This window comes from Ziziphus jujuba, chromosome 8 (assembly GCF_031755915.1).
Source record: "Ziziphus jujuba cultivar Dongzao chromosome 8, ASM3175591v1".
NCBI lineage: Eukaryota > Viridiplantae > Streptophyta > Magnoliopsida > Rosales > Rhamnaceae > Ziziphus > Ziziphus jujuba.
In genome coordinates, this window is record NC_083386.1 from 12,451,296 (window position 1) to 12,469,097 (window position 17,802).

Genomic DNA, 17,802 nt, shown 5'->3' on the forward strand with positions numbered 1-17,802 from the left:
TCAAACTGCAAGTATTGATATAATTGAAGGACTAATAATGTATTACCTTAAATTTATCGTTAAAGAAAAACAGTCTGTGTGATTTATATAAAGTCCTTTTATTCCTTCTTTTTTCTAACTTTTAAATTGTGGATTCTAAATTCACGTAAGTCCTTGAAAAAAACAAACACATAATAATAATTGGATTGAATAGCACAAACTCTCATGCGATTTAACTCATGTTGTGTTTTTGGTAAGGTAAAACCCGGTTTGTTAAAACATATTTATTAAAGTAGTAAAAGAACATATATTAATTGAAAAATCATTTAGTTTGGGAAAAACTAATATGATAAAAGAATTTATTAATTTATATCCCAAATCTCCATTTCATCTCTTTGGTCTCCTTTAGTCAAAGTGCTACTAGGGAAACACAAATATTGCAGAATAAGTAACATGTACAATGAAGCATATGCTATGTATATAAAAAAATTAAATTCAGAAATTAAAAAAGGGGCTTGATCTCAAGACATTAATTTGAAATACCCATGATTTATAATTGAAAATTTATAATTAAAAACATAAAAATCAAAATTTTCATACTTGTTTGTTTTATATATTTGGATAGAAGATTCCAACTAAAGTTTTCTGTCTGGGAGCTTCATTTACCAAAAGTTGAAAGTTTGTGTTTCTTTGAACCCTAAGCCTTTAATTGGGTTAATGGTATTTTTTTCTTTCTTTTATTTTTTATTTTTAATTTTTATTTCATTTATTTTAAGAAATTATATTGTTACATATGGAGTCAATCACGTGCCTATCACGTGTAACAGCTCCCCAACTCAAGAAACGCTGTGTATCATCCATTTTCTTTCCTTGTCAACGAAAAATGTCCCTACACCACCCACACAAACTCCTATAGGCTATAACCCAATCATCAACGACCCCAAAGCTGAACTCTTCCTACTCACTAGCATCCCTACCTTTTACATGAGAAACCATTAGCCATTCATCTTCTTCCTCAGAACTATGGCAGTCTCATCACTCTCATTGAGTTGGGTATCCTCCACCAATTATAACAAGGTAACAAAATCCAATCTCCTCTATGCATATATGTTTAGCTCTTCTCTCTCTCAAAAGCTTACTCATTTTGTATATAGTTTTGCTCTCTTTATCTCAGCTTAATTTGCCTCATTACAATGAGTTCCCACGTGCTACTACTGCTTCTCTTTTTTTGTGTAACAACATCACATGCTCAGCTGATTCTGCTTCTAATGAAGAGGGTAAGATGCCCATTTGAATTTCTCTTCTCAAATTCACTTCTTTTGTCAATGAATGAATGGAATATACAAATATAGAGACACCCAGATAAATTTCCTCCCAAATTTGGCTTAATAATGAGACAGTTAAACTTGATGCTGGATATCTGAGATGGGTTTTTAATTAAATTCATTTGCATATGAATCTATATTTCTATTTTCCAATTGGTTTGTTATGCATGACAGTCTGCTACTCCTTTGGCCTTCAGTTGCGCCTTCAGTTGTGTTCTTTCTGTAAAGGAACTTTATCTTTACATTGCTAGTCTATAACCCTCTATGACAATTAAGTTGTATGTTTGCTTGGGAGAGGAAAAAAAAAGTTCACCTTGAGAAATTCTGAAATGGGTTTTGTTAAAAATGGTTAGAATATTTTTGTTTTAGGATATATACATTAACGCTGTCCTGTCAGGACCAAATAGATGTTTTATGTCTCTAATATTTTACCAAATAGATGTTTTATGTCTCTAATAATGTTATAAACTTGGTGAGAGTTTAGGCCATTGCAGAAGAAGGCAGCTAATATTAGGAGTTGGAGCATTAACTACGAGTCTTCTTAATGCAAGTTCGCTTTTTGCTGAAGGTAACATGGTAGATAGAAACGATGATTTTATGTGATTGAGACGTTGAGAAACTTTGAATCCAGCTAAACTGTAGTTTTGTAATCAGAAATTGATATTGGTCCTTAATTTCCCATGGTGATGCAGAGATACCACAAAACTACAAAGCTTTTGTTGACTTTTCAGATGGGTATTCTTATTATTACCCCTCGGATTGGAGGGTAAGACTAGTAAATTATACAAATTGAAGCCAGAGAAGGACTGTGGCGAATAATTTTATTTTGCTATAAATAATCTCCATTTTTGTTTAGGATTTCGACTTTAGGGCACATGACTCTGCTTTTAAGGACAGATTTCTGCAGCTGCAAAATGTTAGGGTAAGATTTCTACCAACAGAAAAGGAAGACATCCATGATCTTGGTCCACTGGAAGAGGTAATTAAGAGATTATATTTTATTTGATTTTGTTTTTTTTAGTCTTCTCCAAGGAGTCTTTAGTTTTGATTGTGTCGCTGACTAGTTTCTTTGATAAGCAGGTTGTTTCAAATGTGGTTAGGAAGAAATATGCTGCACCCAATCAAATAGCTGAAATATTTGACATGCAGGAGGTAAAAATCTATTTGAATCCTCTTGAAATGAAAACCTAAGCAAATGTTGACAAACCATTCCAAAGGCTTATCTAATTGTATGCAGAGAAGTATAGATGGGAAGAATTATTACACCTTTGAGTATCAGCTTACTTCACCAAACTTCTCTACCATTTCGTTTTCAACCATTGCGATTGGAAACGGTAAGATATCCAACCTTCAAAAGGAACTACAATCATATTGTTGTTTATTGTCCACAAACAGCCATTCCATTTCTGAGCTTTTTCCAAGTTCCTCTGGGCTTTGGAAGAAAACTTCCATTAAAATATTTATAGAAATTTCTGGTAGACAACACTAAAAACTCCTGTCCTGGAATTGAAGAACCTGCAGTCAGTAACAATGCTTTATAGCGATAAGCATGTCAAAACGCCACCACACATTTCCATCTAGAGAGTGTTGTAGCCAATCTGTAACACTAATGAATACTTCCATCAGTGGCCAGTTTGCATCTAAGATGGTGAACTCCAGAAGTCCATTGCATCAACTGAATATGGTGTTGAAAATCCATTGCATTTCAACCACTGCCAGTGCCAGTAAGACGTACAAAAATCCTATATTCGCCAAACGGTGCATGGCTTTATAAGGAATAATGGAGAGAAAATAACGAGTCATTTTTATGTTTTATTTAATATATACTTGCTCAACAAGCAAGAGTTAAAAAATGAATGACATTATCAATGGAATAGTGGCTTTTTTACTAGGCTGTCCTAATATGTTAAGTTGCATGTAACTATCTTCCAGGGAGATATTACACACTAATTGTTGGAGCAAATGAAAGAAGATGGAGAAGAGTGAGAGATAAGCTTAAAGTAGTAGCAGATTCATTCAGGATGCTTGATATCTAATAGAGCCAGAAGCTCAACTTGGTTTATCGTGATCTGTCTTCCTTGTACATATAATATTAAACAGCTTAATCTTTATATCGTTTGTATTATTTTTACTATTATTGTTATTGGAATTCCCTAATATGTGCAAATTGCAATCTGCTTGTCAGAATACCACCATTAGGTTTCCCTTTATTTATTATTCTATTGCTCTTCTTTTTGTTGGACCATAAAATGAGACACCCTAAATGCGTGTAACATGGAGGATTCCATATGTAAAATAATGACATGGCTCCCAGCTTAACCTATCGCACCAAGCAAATTTCAAGCTTTCAGAATTAGCAATCATATGGCAACCTGAAGAACTCTAGCTTTACAAGCTGAACCAAAGCTCAAATTTAACGGTACAAAAGCCCCTTTGGGGTTACAACCCACAATTAGTGAGGTTAGCACTTCAGGTCGAAGCTCTAGCCGGTTGTTTTTTTTTTTATCGCTTCGCTTTCATCAATTAAACAGTCCAAACAATCTTAAAAGGGTCTGATCTGAGCTAGTCAATCCATAGAGCAATTAGAGAAAAGCAATGAAAGATTACATTCCACAAGCATTTCCAATTACTTCAAAAACTAACAATCTGGATATGCTGTCCATACATTTCATTGGGTTTACCTTCTCAAGTTTCTCATATCGTGTAGAACACCAATGTTTCATCCGCCATTCAAATACGAAATATACAAGTAAAATAAAATACTTACCAAGTCACATCATAAAAATATTTCAACTCGCAGGCAAAAAATGAATAGCATTAAATAATCTATATATTTACAAAGGTTACAACAGCTTCTCTTTTCTCTGATTTCTACGATTTTCACAAACACGAACTGGAAACTTACAACAAGAAATAAATTCATCCAAACTGTCGAGAGAGAGCGGAAGTTAAAAAAGGTTCACTAGAGTAGAAACTCTGGAAATTGAAAAAACCACACCTCAGTAGAAGAACTAGAATTAATGCCACCTCGTTTTCTGATTGAAAAACAAATCAATATACCATGGAGACAAAGCACAACACCTACCTAATGATGCTTGCCTCCAAAAGAATAAGCATCCAGCCCTGTGAGCACAATCTCAAAGAACACCCAACTCCAAAACCCTACTTCTACACCCTACATTTGAACAATATTAACTATTGCTGCCGCCTTTGCATTCCTCCAACTCAACCTGCCATATAAACATGTTTTCTAGTTTTGTCATTCTCATTCTCCTCTGCCCACTATGGAACTCCCGCCAATAAGGCCACCAGGTCAATGATATTTCCAGCATCTTAATGTAAGAGTGAGAACTGTACAGACAAACCAAACATCAGTTTGATATATCACAAACTCATTCTAGACAAGTCGATGCTGACGCAGACCCTTCCCAAAGTGAGGTTGCATTAACCGCACATACAAACCATTCTTCGCCACCAAAGAATCATGGGTCCCTTCCTCCACAATTCGCCCTCCATTAAGAACTACAATATTGTCAACATGTCTCATCATTGCAGCTCTATGGGCAATCAAAATAGTTGTTTTGTTCCCCATGATTAGCGTATCAAGAGCCTCCTGCACCACACGACTTGACTCAGATTCAATGGATGAGCTTGCTTCATCCAACAATAAGATAGGCGCATTCTTCAGCACAACACGAGCAATTGCAATTCTCTGTTTCTGTCCCGGAGTCAGGTCTACACCCCTCATCCCTACATGTGTGTCATAGCCATGGGGCAAGCTGCTGATGAAATGGTGGGCATTTGCTATTCTAGCAGCCTCTTTCATTTCCGCTTCACTAGCATTATGCCTTGCATATATTATATTTTCCCTTATGGTGGTCGAGAAGATAATGGGTTCCTGCTGGACAAGACCAAGGTGGTTCCTCAACCATCTCAAATTATAAAGTTTCAAATCTCGCCCATCAAGTAATACCTGACCAGCAACCGGATCATAGAATCTCTCAATCAAAGATATTATAGTGCTCTTTCCTGACCCTGAAACTCCTACAACAGCAACAGTTTGCCCCCCAGTGACTTTAAGACTGAAATTGCTTAATACCAACACCTCAGGACGAGTTGGATAACAGAAATCAATATTTTTCAACTCGATACTTCCATAAACATTGGGAGGCTTCATCGCTGAATTATCATCTGGATCAATCTTAGGCACTCTATCAATGATTTCAAACACTGAAATGAGTGATTTTCGGCGTTTAAGAATGTACGGAGCCAATCCAAAAGGCTCCACCAATGCAAATGTAGCAAAAGAGAAAACCATGTACTCCTTGAGAGCAGTGGGCAGATCCATATACCCATTCTTCCAAGAGATAGCAGTGTACCAGAGAAGAAGAGCATTACAGGCAAAAAGAAGAAACTGGGAAAAGCCAAATGCAAAGCCAATGGCCATTCCATGAAGAAAACTTTGCTTAAAAATTTTCTTGAGCTGCAATCTGTAGAGCTCCATCACCTTATTGCCAGCACAGAATGCTACCACAGTATATATGTTTCTAACCGCATCTTCAAGAACCAAAGATGCCTTCCTGTGCATCTCCTGTATGCCCCTTGAAAATCCAGCCAGCCACAGTTTCTACAATATTTATGAAAATATTCAAAAATACTGACAAAAAATTACCAAGCACATTATGGCACTAAATTAAAGGACACCAAACGATTCTCACACATAAAGATATCCAGGCAATAATCGAAAATATAAATTTTAGGACCAGAAACAACAGAGATTTTGTACAGCTGCAATACAATATGACCAAATAATAAGCCAATCAAAACAACAGCAAACAACAAGGAGAAACTATCGAAAAATTGTGTCACACAACATAATTCCACAGAAGACCAAGTATCAACACAATTAAGGAAATAGCATGATAAGTACTTACAAAAACCAATGATGAGGGATCAGGGAATCCCTCAAAAAGATACAAGCAAGAAAAAGTTCGCAACCATAAATTATATTCAGTTTCTTAGTATAATTTCTTAAAAGCATTTAAGGCCTGTACATTTAACTATTATCTCATAAAATAAGGAGTTTTGAGACACTTTCAAGGTTTTGCAATCTGTAACCCAGCTACACCAAAATATAATCTTCTCGTGTCTCTTTAACAGAAACCAGAATGCTTTTGGCATAATGCCATAGGGGATTATGTACTGAAGGGTTGAAAATTGGAAAGAATCCAAACCAATGGGAAAAATTACCCTGTACAAGATGTTTGCTCATCCACAGTTCATGCACCATAAGCTTTTGGGATCTTATATATCAGTATCAACCAAAACGAATTAAAACAACACCCACTGGCGAAACAAAGCAAGACTTTCCAATAACTTATAAATTATTAATGCACACAAGCTGAAAGGATACTAGATGACACTACTTAGTAAGGACAGAAAACAAAATAATCTAGAAACACTTGAATGTATTTTGTATGAAATTTAAAACTAGTTATCAAACTTATTTAATTTCAAGCATAATAAAAAAAATTAAATCTGTTTGAAGGAGAGCAAGAGAGAAATTTTGATAAAAAGAAAAAATGACCGGAAAAGGATGGCAGGTCCCACTAACTTTTTGTTATTTTGCATCATCATCATCATCATCATCATAATCATTATTATTACTATTATTATTATTATTTGGTTGATTTGTTTCAAGAAACAATACGATTAAACTGTTTTTCAAATTGAAGCCAAACATATATTTGTTCATAACAAAATGAGAAGCTAAACAATCAGCATTGTTTCATTAACTTGAAGCCTCCCAAGAGGAAAAAGGATGGTCATCCACCATAAATTGATTGATCAAGTGATTATTATAAACACTGGTCTCACACTTGCACCGTGAAATAAAAAGATTTGATTATGGATGGTAGAAATTAGCAAAACCTGTGCAATTGCAGAAAGCGTGAGAACGGGTAGAGTCGCCAAAGCCACAAGTGCCAAACGCCATTGTAGCCACATCCCAATCAATACAGCCACAATAACAGCAGCACTGTCCTGAATAAATATTGAAAGGCGGTTACTAAAGGCAGCTCGCACAAATGTTGCATCATTTGCCAAGCGCATGGATAAGGTATCAGCACTATTTTCCTCTTCATCAAACCATCCAACTTCATTGCGGAGCATTGCTGTCATTTGATGGCAACAAATTAGGTAAACTTCCCATAAAAAATACTTTAAACTAAAGAAAACTGCAGAGGGATAAAGGAAAAGCTAATGCACCTGAGAACATCATTCTACGAACTCGTTCGGTCATTTTCTCTCCCATGATACCAAAGTAGAAGTGCTGCAAAAAATTTGCAACAACTGTCACTATACCCATGCAAGCAATGATCAAGGACCATTTGTCCACTTCGCGCTGTAAGTGATTGTGTTCCTTCCTATAGTATGCTATCACTATCAGTGAAATAACATAAGCAAGTAGAGGATTAAAAGAACCAAAGATAGCAGCACCAATGCTTCCCAACACAGCATATAACCACTCTGCAAAACTAAGTTCTGCGAGCCTCCAAAGCGAGGGTGCCTCCCTATTCAATGTATCATTTGCGTCATTCACTTGTGTGGGAAAATCATCTGAATGACTATGGGGTCGGCTAAAAGTTTGTGAATGAGAACGTTCATTCTTGGGATCTGATGTTAAAAGAGGTGACACAGGGGATTCAGGATCTGAACCATTTGATGTTTCTCGATGTGCAGCATGGACGTCAATTTTGGGTAATTCCGGTAGTCTCATTTCAAAACTATCCTGCCTTCTGATAGAAGGTTCCTTATCTGCTGTGTCCAAGAGCTGACCATTTTCCACCATTTTTTCTGGGGGTGGACTCAGAGCTTTTGGTGATTCCTGCATGTTAAATGTGCCATCTGCAGGCCGAAATACAGCAGGAACTCTTTGAAGTGAGGGTGACTTGAGCATTTTAGGAGATGATGGTTCTTGGATGCTGTGACTTGCTGAAGAATCCTTTTCAATTTGGAATGCTGCAGTCTCCTTGTAGTTTCTCACTGGCATCCTGCATGAAGATCAATGACAGAAAATATGTAACTTGGCAACATAAAATGTGAAATTTTCTTTAATCAAAAGTATAATTTTCTTTTAAATCACACCTCCGAGGAAGTTTAGCTGCTTCTTCACATTTAAGGAGCTCAGCATACAGGCCATCAAGGGTCAATAACTCATCATGTGTTCCCATTTCAACAAGTTGACCTTCCTCCATCACTGCAATGTAATCAGCGTTCCTTATAAGACTAAGCCGTCGGGCTATTATTATAGTTGACCGTCCCAACATGAGAAGATCCAGAGCCTCTTGCACAGCTCTTTCAGCTTCAAAATCAAGTCCACCAGTGACCTCATCAAGTAGAAGAATTGAAGGATTTAAAAGCACTGCTCTAGCAATTGAAAGTTTTATCTTCTGCTCTTCTGTCAGAGGTAAACCAGCCCTTCCAACCTGGAACACATACAAATAATAGTAAAAAAGCAGAAACTGAAAAAAACAAAAAAAAAAAAACAAAAAAAACAAAAAACAAAAAAAACAAAAAAAAACAAAAAACAAAAACAAAAACTCCACGACACAGAAAAAATAATCATAAGGTCAAGTATCAAAGTTTATTGTATTTCAAGTTTCACCTGTGTTTCATATCCTTTCTCAAGTGAGCTAATAAATGTATGTGCATGAGCTATTTTAGCTGCTTCTTCAATTTGATCACATGTGACATCCCGCCCATAAGCGATATTATCTCTTATACTCAAACTTAGCAACGCAGGCTCCTGTGTGACTAGTCCTATCTGGCTTCGAAGCCATTCCAGTTTGAGATTTTTTATATTTTCTCCATCCAAAAGAACTTCCCCTGCACCACAAAATGGAAAAACCATTGGAATCTGCAAGCAGAAATTACTACTAAGGGTTTGACCAGAATATTATGGCATACAAGCAGGAAAACATAAAAAACTCATACCTAATGTAGGATCATAAAACCGTTCCATGAGTGGGATAATACTGCTTTTTCCAGATCCATTTCTGCCAACAAGTGCCACAGCTTTCTTGGCAGGTACAGTGAGATAAAAACCACTCAAAATAGGGATCTCCGGACGAGAAAGATAGCTGAAATATACATTCCGAAACTCAATATTTCCTTGAACAGATGGTAGGGACGTTCCGTCATGATTAGCTGTGGAGGATGATCGGCTTATCATTTCAAAAAGTCTAAAAGCAGCAATCCTTCCTTGATCAAATGAATAAAAGTTTGTTGCTGCTTGATTCAGCCCACTGTAAAGATGCAAAAAAGAACACAAAAGGAAAATTGTAAAAAGTATAATCATGACCACAATGAGTGAGAGAGAGAGAGAGAGGGAAAGAGTGAGGAACACCAAAAAAATGCTTACAGGCCACTTAAAATTACAGCAAACAGGGCTGTTATAATTTCACCACCATGAGCTTTATGATGCGTAATAAGGAATCTTCCAACCCACAGTTGCAAGGCACAAGAACATATTGCAAGTCCATATGTAAATCCAAGTCCAAGACCTTGCACAAGACTAATCAATATGCCATATCTAAGAGTGGCTTGTAATGATGTTGCATAAGAGTACTTGGCCAATGTTTCATTTGTAAATGCATACAGTGTCCTAATATACGAGACAGCCTGCATATTCAAGAATCTATTCACTTTCAGCAAAATTAAATTTCATCACTTAAACCAAAAACATTAAAATTATCATAGATATAAGTGAAGGTAAATTTGAATGAAGCCAGTAAATTCAATGGATACTTGATGTAAATATTTCAAAAGAAAGAAAACCCCCTAATTGCTCTGTCGGTATAATTCCTCGACTAAAAATGTGGATACATAAAAACAAATATTGAAAATGCTAAGAATTGAAATATCTAATATTGCAATCTTTTAGAACCCTATTTTTCATTTCATTAGAACATAAAACCAAAACCACATTATAAAAGCCAAAGAGTTGGCACCAATTATTATATCATAAGGCGTAGATGAGCAGTCAGATTGTAAATACGTAGCCACTTTTAATAAATGTTATGAATCACCCCATAGCCAAAGTCATGAAAGGCCTAAAAGAATATGGAATTTAACCCACGTTATTTTAGTCAGATGGTCTCAACTATAGTGAAAAAGAATATAGTAACACCTTTTCAGTGACCAGCTGACGTAAAGTGAGAACAAAAAACTGAAAAACAGGAGCCCTCAGCTCAAGCCTAGTTTCTGCTTCCATTTTGTTGCCGTTGCACCCAATCCAAAAAAGAATTATGGCAATCTCTTCGTTGTTGTGGAGGGAAGAGGGTATACCTAGGTCTAAATTCCTCTTAACGATGTAAAGAAAAGATGTTTACATCCTAGAGAGAAGATAAGAAAATAATTTTAGCACAACCAAACTCCCAATTCTTTAACTTTACCTAAAGCTAAGGCTACAGTTAATAAAGGAAATAGTTATAACAAAAAGGTGAATGCAAGTACACTAAAAGTAATGGAACCATTGATTGCAGTAAATAATCCATAATAAAATGACCAGCAAACAAATTAGCAGCATTATTTTTGTCAAAGTTCTTATTATTCTTAATGAGTAGAGGGGGGGGGAAAAAATCCTTTATAAGAGTGGAGCATCTAGTTTATAAAAAAATACCTGTTCAGCGATGCTAGCTGCTTCAGCATATGCATCTTGAATATTCTCAGCGAGTCTATGGAGAAATATATTTGATATTCCACCAGCAGCCACAATAAATGGACCAGTGGCCAATGTAATGAGAGCAATCTCCCAGCAGTTGAGAAATCCAATAACAAGGCCGCTGAAAAATGTAGCCATATTGTGAATATAATTCCCCACCTGTTTCATCAGAAGGCAACAAAAAGTTTAGATACGAGACTTACATTCATCAAATAATCATATCACATACACAGGTGAATATGCTGAAGGAATAAAAGTACTTACTTTTTCACTTATAGCAGACTGAATGAGAAGTACATCACTCAATACTTGGCTCACAATGTCTCCATTGTTTCCGTAAGTATCAAAAAAACTCATATCCTGGTTAAGCAACACTTGAACATAGTTTGACCTAATAACAGCAGTCTGCCGCTCTCCAGTCAAAATCCAGCATGAAACCTCTAGTACACAGACCAAGTTACCAAAGAAAGACGAAGAAAGTGTTAGCTATAAGGTAGTAATGCACTTGCAGAATGGCAGAAATTAATGATCTTATATTAAACTTTACCAATCCAACCAGCAATGAAAACTCCCACAGCAATATGAACAATGGTTAAAGCAAGCTGCAAAAGTAACAATAACATGGACATTAAATAAAAGCTCATGTCAACAAATTCCAGGTTACTGAAAATTTGTCATCAAACAGATTCATAATGAATTAAGGACTTAATGTCCCAAGGAACAACAGAAAATCCTTGGAATACTGAAAAAAAGGAGACAAAAAGAGGATTGGATGGGAATTTAAGCCTCGTAGTAAAAATTCCAAAAGCTACTTATTCATTGGTAATTTTTTCTCTCGAAACAATGATGATTGTACATGGTAATTATTTAATCGGTAAGTTCACATACATTTCATTCTTTCAAGTAGAAACCTAGAGCCAAGGAGAAGAAGACCGGCGAGTCAGAGATGCCAAGTCATGTCTCTGCCCGAAAATTTATTGCTTATTAACATTTTCCAGCAGAAACATAAATCCAATAAAAAAAAATTGCTTTTGCAAAAAGCTTAAGGCATATATACTATACTCTCACATTTATAGAATTCTGAGATCACTAGAATCCGACCATATCCTCCTAACTGAACAAATACTTCTGTCAGCCTACAACTATTCTTAGTGGTGAAGTGTTGACATTTCCATACAGAGTACGAAATAGAAAGTTGGTGGGATAAACTGCAAACCAATTATAGTTTATCATGAGCAAGAGTTAAAATACACCAAAGTAACACTAGTTATACATATTGCGTTGAATTTTATGTGAGTAAAGATGGGTACGAACTTCAAATATGTATCTGTCATTAATAGATGAGAATTAATTTCACTACAAAAATAGAATATGAAGACAGGTTTTTTTTTTTTTTTTTTTTGGTTCAGGAAGACAGAAATTACGAAGACATTCGATTAGGAATACTTATTGAACTTTGTTAAAATACAATTGAGTCTATTGAGCAAAATCACACGAGGTTATAGTCTAGAAATTAAAGATTCAGCAAGATTAATGTGTAAAAATAAAGAATTATTGATTCTCCCATGAAATTTGACAGGAAAACAAATTAATTCTCAATTACAACGATACAACCCATATAACATGTAAGATTTCATGATGTGCAAATTGCCATGTAACCCCCAATAATTAGCATAACATTACACGAACCAAACAGAAAGTTCTAACCCAAATCAAAAAACAAAATAGAACAGTAAACGGCAAAGTTTGATGGAAAACACATTGAACAAACCAGGGAGATTCTAGATTCTCTCATTACGCAACCATGCTCCCTTAACAATAAACCAACTAAACAAAACTCTAAATCCGAATAACACACAAAATCGAACACCTCTTAAGTTAATTCAAAGGAAAATTAAGCTCCAACACGTTTAAAACACCAAAATTCTAAAACCCAAAATACCTCAAGTACTTCAAGTTTCCGCCATTTTCTCGATAACCAAACAGAAACACAAAACACTGAAAGACACAAAACTCAAAAAGAATAAAATAAAAAAATAAAAATAAAAAACCCTTAGGGTTTCGAAGGAAAACAAGGAAGCTAAACTTACGTCTATAAACTTATCATACTGTTCCGGGTCGAAGCCGTGATGTCCCTCGCCTTGCTGCTCATCTTTTGGGATCCAGAGGACGTGAATGATCTTAGCGAAGTAGTGCAAGTACACAACAAGGGCCGTCCCATGCGCCGCGGCGGCAAATGATCCTACGAGCATGAGGACCCAATCAAGCCGGTCAGCGCAAGCGAAAAGGCGCGTGAAAGGAACAGCAGCCGGCGGCGGCTCGATCTCCTCCGGCTCCTCAATCTCCTCCTCCTGCTCAACTGGTTGAGCCGCCGCATCGGTGCTTGCATCTAGATACGGCGACGGCGATTCGGGTGGCTCCGATACCTCCGATACCGGCGTCAATGGCTGTATATGCGGTGGGGACCACCCGAACAGTCCCCTAGAGATCATCATCTTCTCCCAAAACCCAAAAAAAAAAAAAAAAAAAACCAACTCACAGAACCCCCCTCCCTTCCCTCTCTATTCCTCTACCAAAAATATCAAAAAATAAAAAAAAAGAAAAAGAAATAACTCACAGTGGGATTTTTCTCGGGAAAAACGATATTTTCTTTTTCCCTCTCTCTCTCTCTCTCTCTCTCTCTCTCAAAAAACCCTAATCTACTATTCCTCTCCCTAAATTTAGCGGATCTCTCCGCAGCCAAATTTAGAAGTAAGATGGAAAGGACTCTCGGAGGAGCTTAACAAAAAATAATTACTCTTTTTTTTTTCCGCCCTTTATTTTACGTTTTTTTTTTAATTTTTTTTTCTTTCTCTCTCTTAAAAAGAAAGAAAAACAGAGCAAAATGGGGTCGTCGCAGGTGGGTGGGACTGGGTCAAAGAAGGCGGAGAGAGAGAGAGAGAGGGAGAGAGAGAGAAAGAGAGTGTGTGTGTGTTGTTGTTGTTCTTCTAGAGAGAGAAAAATCCAGTCACCAGTGGTGTGACTCAAAAATCAATTTACAAAAAAAAAAATAAATGAAAAAAATAAATAATATTAAAAAATTAATATTCTTTGGTCCTGTTGTTCCGTTTGGGTTAGGTTAACGGTAAAATGCCGGCGATGGGGGATTTTGTCCATCAGGGACACTTTGGTAATCTTATGTGTCATGTTTCTTCCCTTTTTTTTCTTGTTGGTTAAATAATGTTTGTACAGCTGTACGATGGCAGGTGAATTTACGTTGAACTCCTGTCGTTTGGACCTGTCGGAAATCGCCACTTGGTGATTAGCTGTTGGAAAAAATAAATAAATAAATAATAAAGAAAAGAGTGTGGGGCTGAGTAGGAAGAGAAAGAAAGAGACATCGTTGATGAGATGGGATTGGGTAGAGATGGGAGTGAGAGCTTTTTTGGCTGCTGCCAGTCCATTTTCTCTGTTTCCACACTCAATATTCTCTTTTTTGTTTTTTTTTTTTTTTTTAATTTGATTTTTTGAATATGTATAAATATATACATCTATTATTGCTTTGTTGTTGTCAAATTGTGTTTTCAATTTCAAAAAACTTCAATTTCAAACATTTTTTGTTCCTTTTCCTTTTTTTTTTTTTTTAATTTCTGGTTGGCTAACAAAAAATTGTTCAAAATAGGACAAAGGATGGTATAAAAAATAAAAGTTTTTTTTTTTTATTCTTGTAAGAGAAATTAATGTATTATTTGTTTAGTTAAAAAAAGTATTTTAATTGCTTCTTCTTCTTCTTCTATCTTTTTTGTTTTTCTTTTACGTTCTAAATAAAGTTTTTAATGCTTTGCAATGTCACATTGAGATTAATGGTGTGGTGGTCTTTTTTTGTTTGAAAATGACATTCCCAATAGTCAATTTAAATTTTGCACTTCGAGTATTTTTTTTTTTTATTTCTAGATTTTTAATGCTGGAAGTTGGCTTTTATGAAAATGAGCTTGATTTAATGGAAGTCAGATTTTTCATCGCCCACATGTCTTTGAAAGAAACTTATAGCAAATTAATATTTGCAGCATAAAATTAAATTGGCTTTCCTAAAAATGTTCTTGTGTTTATTATTTTTTTCTGAAAAGTAGTAATTATATTGACCCAAAAAAAAAAAAAAGAATAATATCAGCTTGGATTAGTTAGGAGAGCCAAATAGGCGCTTCTTCAATCCAAATAACAGTTTGCATTTTACGGCAACCTTTGCAAGCTTATGGGTTATTGGAATAGAATATGGATAATTAAAGATATTTATGAGAAGGTAGCTGTTTTGCTCAAAAAGTAATAAATAATTTTGAGGGTTATAAATTTTTCAAAATTAATAACAATAGGTTTTTACAATTTAACACATTAAAGTTTTTTTTTTTCTCTGGGTAATCCTAATCATCTTCTTGTTTTCCTTCAGTATTTATGTGTACTTGTTTATTTTACATTTGAATTATATATATATATATATATATAAAAGCAATACTCATGCTTAATTGAAATTCAATTATCATTTTTTTTTTCTTTTTTTGTTGACAAATGGTTTGATAATTGATTTTACCAATTGGATTGACAATCAAACGTTAGGATTGCATGCATATGCAAAGATTAAAAACAAAAAAGACAAGAAAAACAGAGGGTCCAAAGTTTTGTTACTTTGTGTAAAGATATTTCTTATCATACTTATAACATGCAAATTCTCATAATTAAAAAGAAAATAAACATATAACATATTTGAACCCTGCAAGGATGACCAATATGTGAAATCCAACAGAATGTTTGGTAATAAACATTTTGACTCATTGTTGTAAGCTTTAGTGAAATTAATTTGACAATTTAAGATATTGTTCAATTTTAATTAACAAATGATTGTTGAGGTACTTTAAAAAAAATAAATAAATAAATAAATAAACAAGATAAAAAATCATTTACGATGCCTGAACAACCTGACAATGCATGGAAAGGAGGATGTGAATGCAATGATGAATTCTATAAAGTAAAAAATGGGATAGGCTGGTGATGATTCATGGCCATCTTGATATTGATTATTATAGTTACATTTAGGGATATTATTTATCATTATTTTATAATTTATCATTCCAAAATAGTTATATATTTATAATCTATACAAAAAGTGCAAAATAGAGGAGATATGGTGACATTTCCCTCAAAAGGAAAAGAAATAAAATCCAAAACCATATTTTAGCATAAAATTTGTATAATTCATTTCATTCTTCAATTTATTTCGATCACATAACCTTATAATTAAAATTATTTCCCAGCAAAAAAAAAAAAAAAAAAAAAAACCTTAGAATCAAAGTATAGATAGCCTTATATATATTTGTAATAAATTGAAATTCTTTTAAATGGCATTGTGAACAGAAATATAAATATATACATATATATATAATGTTTGTGTAATTTATAAAATAAAATAAAAAAAAAACTATTTACCTAAAAAAATCATATTGGAAATAAAACAGCTCAATCAAAATTCGTACGTGGTAGAAGGCTTTAAAAGACTTTAAATGAATTTATTACTATATTTATACAAACTAATTTATTTAAAGATATCATAATCAAGTGATTTTTTCCGCACCAACTGAATTCATTTGCAGACTAAACTGGAAGATCTACATTTAATTTTGTTTAATACGATAATTATGTTGTATATTAATCCAATTTTAAGATATTTTTCAGTTTTTGCAAATATGCCTATATTTCTAAAAAGTATAAATTTTTTTCCTTCCAAATTTCATTTTCATTTTGTTAACCCTTACCATGTAATATATAAATATATATATAGATATATAGATATATATATATATATATATATACATGAGATGTAAAAAAATTGACAAATTTATGTTTGTTTTTTACCCAAAAAATAAATAAAATTGAAGAGGTTCAATTTAGTAATATAATTTTAAATATGAGTCAATTTATGGAAAAAGTATCTTTATTTGGTGAAAGTTTCAACAAATTTTTGCATATTCCAAATGAGTACAGATTCACTAAATAAGGATTAAAAGTTCATCATTTTGGTAATAGGGTGTAGGGATTTTAACTTGGAAATCATTTTTTAAGGAAACAGCTAAGTATATTATATTACTAACATATAAAAATTAAATAATTCAATAATATTTATTATATTCCATATTAATATTTCTATTGTGAATGATTTTAATTGGAATCACAGTAAAACCTTTATAAATTAATATCTATAAGAATATTTATTCATTTAAAAGGATTATTTATTTATTGATAAATGAATAATTTACTAATATATTGACAATTAAATATTTACTAATTTAAGAACAATTTTATACTATTTTTGATAAATAAATTTACTAACTATATAATATATATTAATAAAAAAAGAGATTAATCAAACTTGATCAAATCCACAATCACTAGATTGATCACTTAATCAATACATAATAAAAAAATTAACAAAAACTTTTACTATAAAAGGAAGTCTATTAATGGAAGGAAGTTCACTAATAAATGTAAAAAATCATTGTTAAATTGATTAATTAGTTGACCTTATTTACAGAAAGCTACATTTGATCATGGATCAGTGAATCAATTGATCAATTCTTATTTTAAATCTTATTTCCTTTTCTTATACAATTTGGTAAAAGTAAAAGTAAAAGTAAATAAAAAAAAAATTATACGCATATTTTGGGGGAAAAAAAAAACTAAATTGAAAATAGAATAAAAGCTATTAAGTAATATTTTTTTTAATTTTGTTATTATGTATGATAAATG

At 33.7% G+C, this 17,802-nt stretch overlaps 2 protein-coding genes across 4 annotated transcripts; one reads left to right on the forward strand and one right to left on the reverse strand.

Moving 5' to 3' along the window:
* The first annotated feature begins 861 nt into the window (after positions 1-861).
* LOC107413524 (photosynthetic NDH subunit of lumenal location 1, chloroplastic) lies at positions 862-3,521 on the forward strand. Of its 2 annotated transcripts, none has more exons than XM_048470571.2 (8): positions 862-1,056; positions 1,154-1,256; positions 1,789-1,872; positions 1,997-2,070; positions 2,161-2,283; positions 2,385-2,456; positions 2,542-2,638; positions 2,931-3,230. In XM_048470571.2, the coding sequence occupies exons 1-8, from the start codon at positions 1,003-1,005 to the stop codon at positions 2,954-2,956; spliced, it is 633 nt and encodes a 210-aa protein (XP_048326528.1). In that variant the 5' UTR covers positions 862-1,002; the 3' UTR covers positions 2,957-3,230. The 2 variants fall into 2 exon arrangements, with proteins under 2 accessions (XP_048326528.1, XP_015876970.1); XM_016021484.4 differs by lacking the exon at positions 2,931-3,230 and adding an exon at positions 3,237-3,521 and having other exon boundaries at positions 864-1,056.
* A 568-nt stretch (positions 3,522-4,089) lies between these two features.
* LOC107413523 (ABC transporter B family member 20) lies at positions 4,090-14,016 on the reverse strand. Of its 2 annotated transcripts, XM_016021483.4 has the most exons (11): positions 13,119-14,016; positions 11,576-11,630; positions 11,293-11,468; positions 10,987-11,187; positions 9,727-9,986; positions 9,300-9,610; positions 8,971-9,191; positions 8,451-8,791; positions 7,572-8,356; positions 7,236-7,477; positions 4,090-5,931 (listed from the first exon to the last, which is right to left on the reverse strand). In XM_016021483.4, the coding sequence occupies exons 1-11, from the start codon at positions 13,521-13,523 to the stop codon at positions 4,702-4,704; spliced, it is 4,227 nt and encodes a 1,408-aa protein (XP_015876969.2). In that variant the 5' UTR covers positions 13,524-14,016; the 3' UTR covers positions 4,090-4,701. The 2 variants fall into 2 exon arrangements, with proteins under 2 accessions (XP_015876969.2, XP_048326527.2); XM_048470570.2 differs by lacking the exon at positions 11,576-11,630 and having other exon boundaries at positions 13,119-13,237.
* Between the last annotated feature and the right edge of the window lie 3,786 nt (positions 14,017-17,802).

Excerpts from the sequence above, each read along its gene's own strand:
- LOC107413524 (XM_016021484.4), top strand. The coding sequence starts at position 1,003 with ATGGCAGTCTCATCACTCTCATTGAGTTGGGTATCCTCCACCAATTAT. Across the intron at positions 1,057-1,153 it reads CCTCCACCAATTATAACAAG|CTTAATTTGCCTCATTACAA; the intron begins GTAACAAAATCC and ends TCTTTATCTCAG. Across the intron at positions 1,257-1,788 it reads TTCTGCTTCTAATGAAGAGG|GCCATTGCAGAAGAAGGCAG; the intron begins GTAAGATGCCCA and ends GTGAGAGTTTAG.
- LOC107413523 (XM_016021483.4), bottom strand. The coding sequence starts at position 13,523 with ATGATGATCTCTAGGGGACTGTTCGGGTGGTCCCCACCGCATATACAG. Across the intron at positions 11,631-13,118 it reads AGTATGATAAGTTTATAGAC|CTTGCTTTAACCATTGTTCA; the intron begins GTAAGTTTAGCT and ends TTACTTTTGCAG. Across the intron at positions 9,987-10,986 it reads CAGCTAGCATCGCTGAACAG|GCTGTCTCGTATATTAGGAC; the intron begins GTATTTTTTTAT and ends TTGAATATGCAG.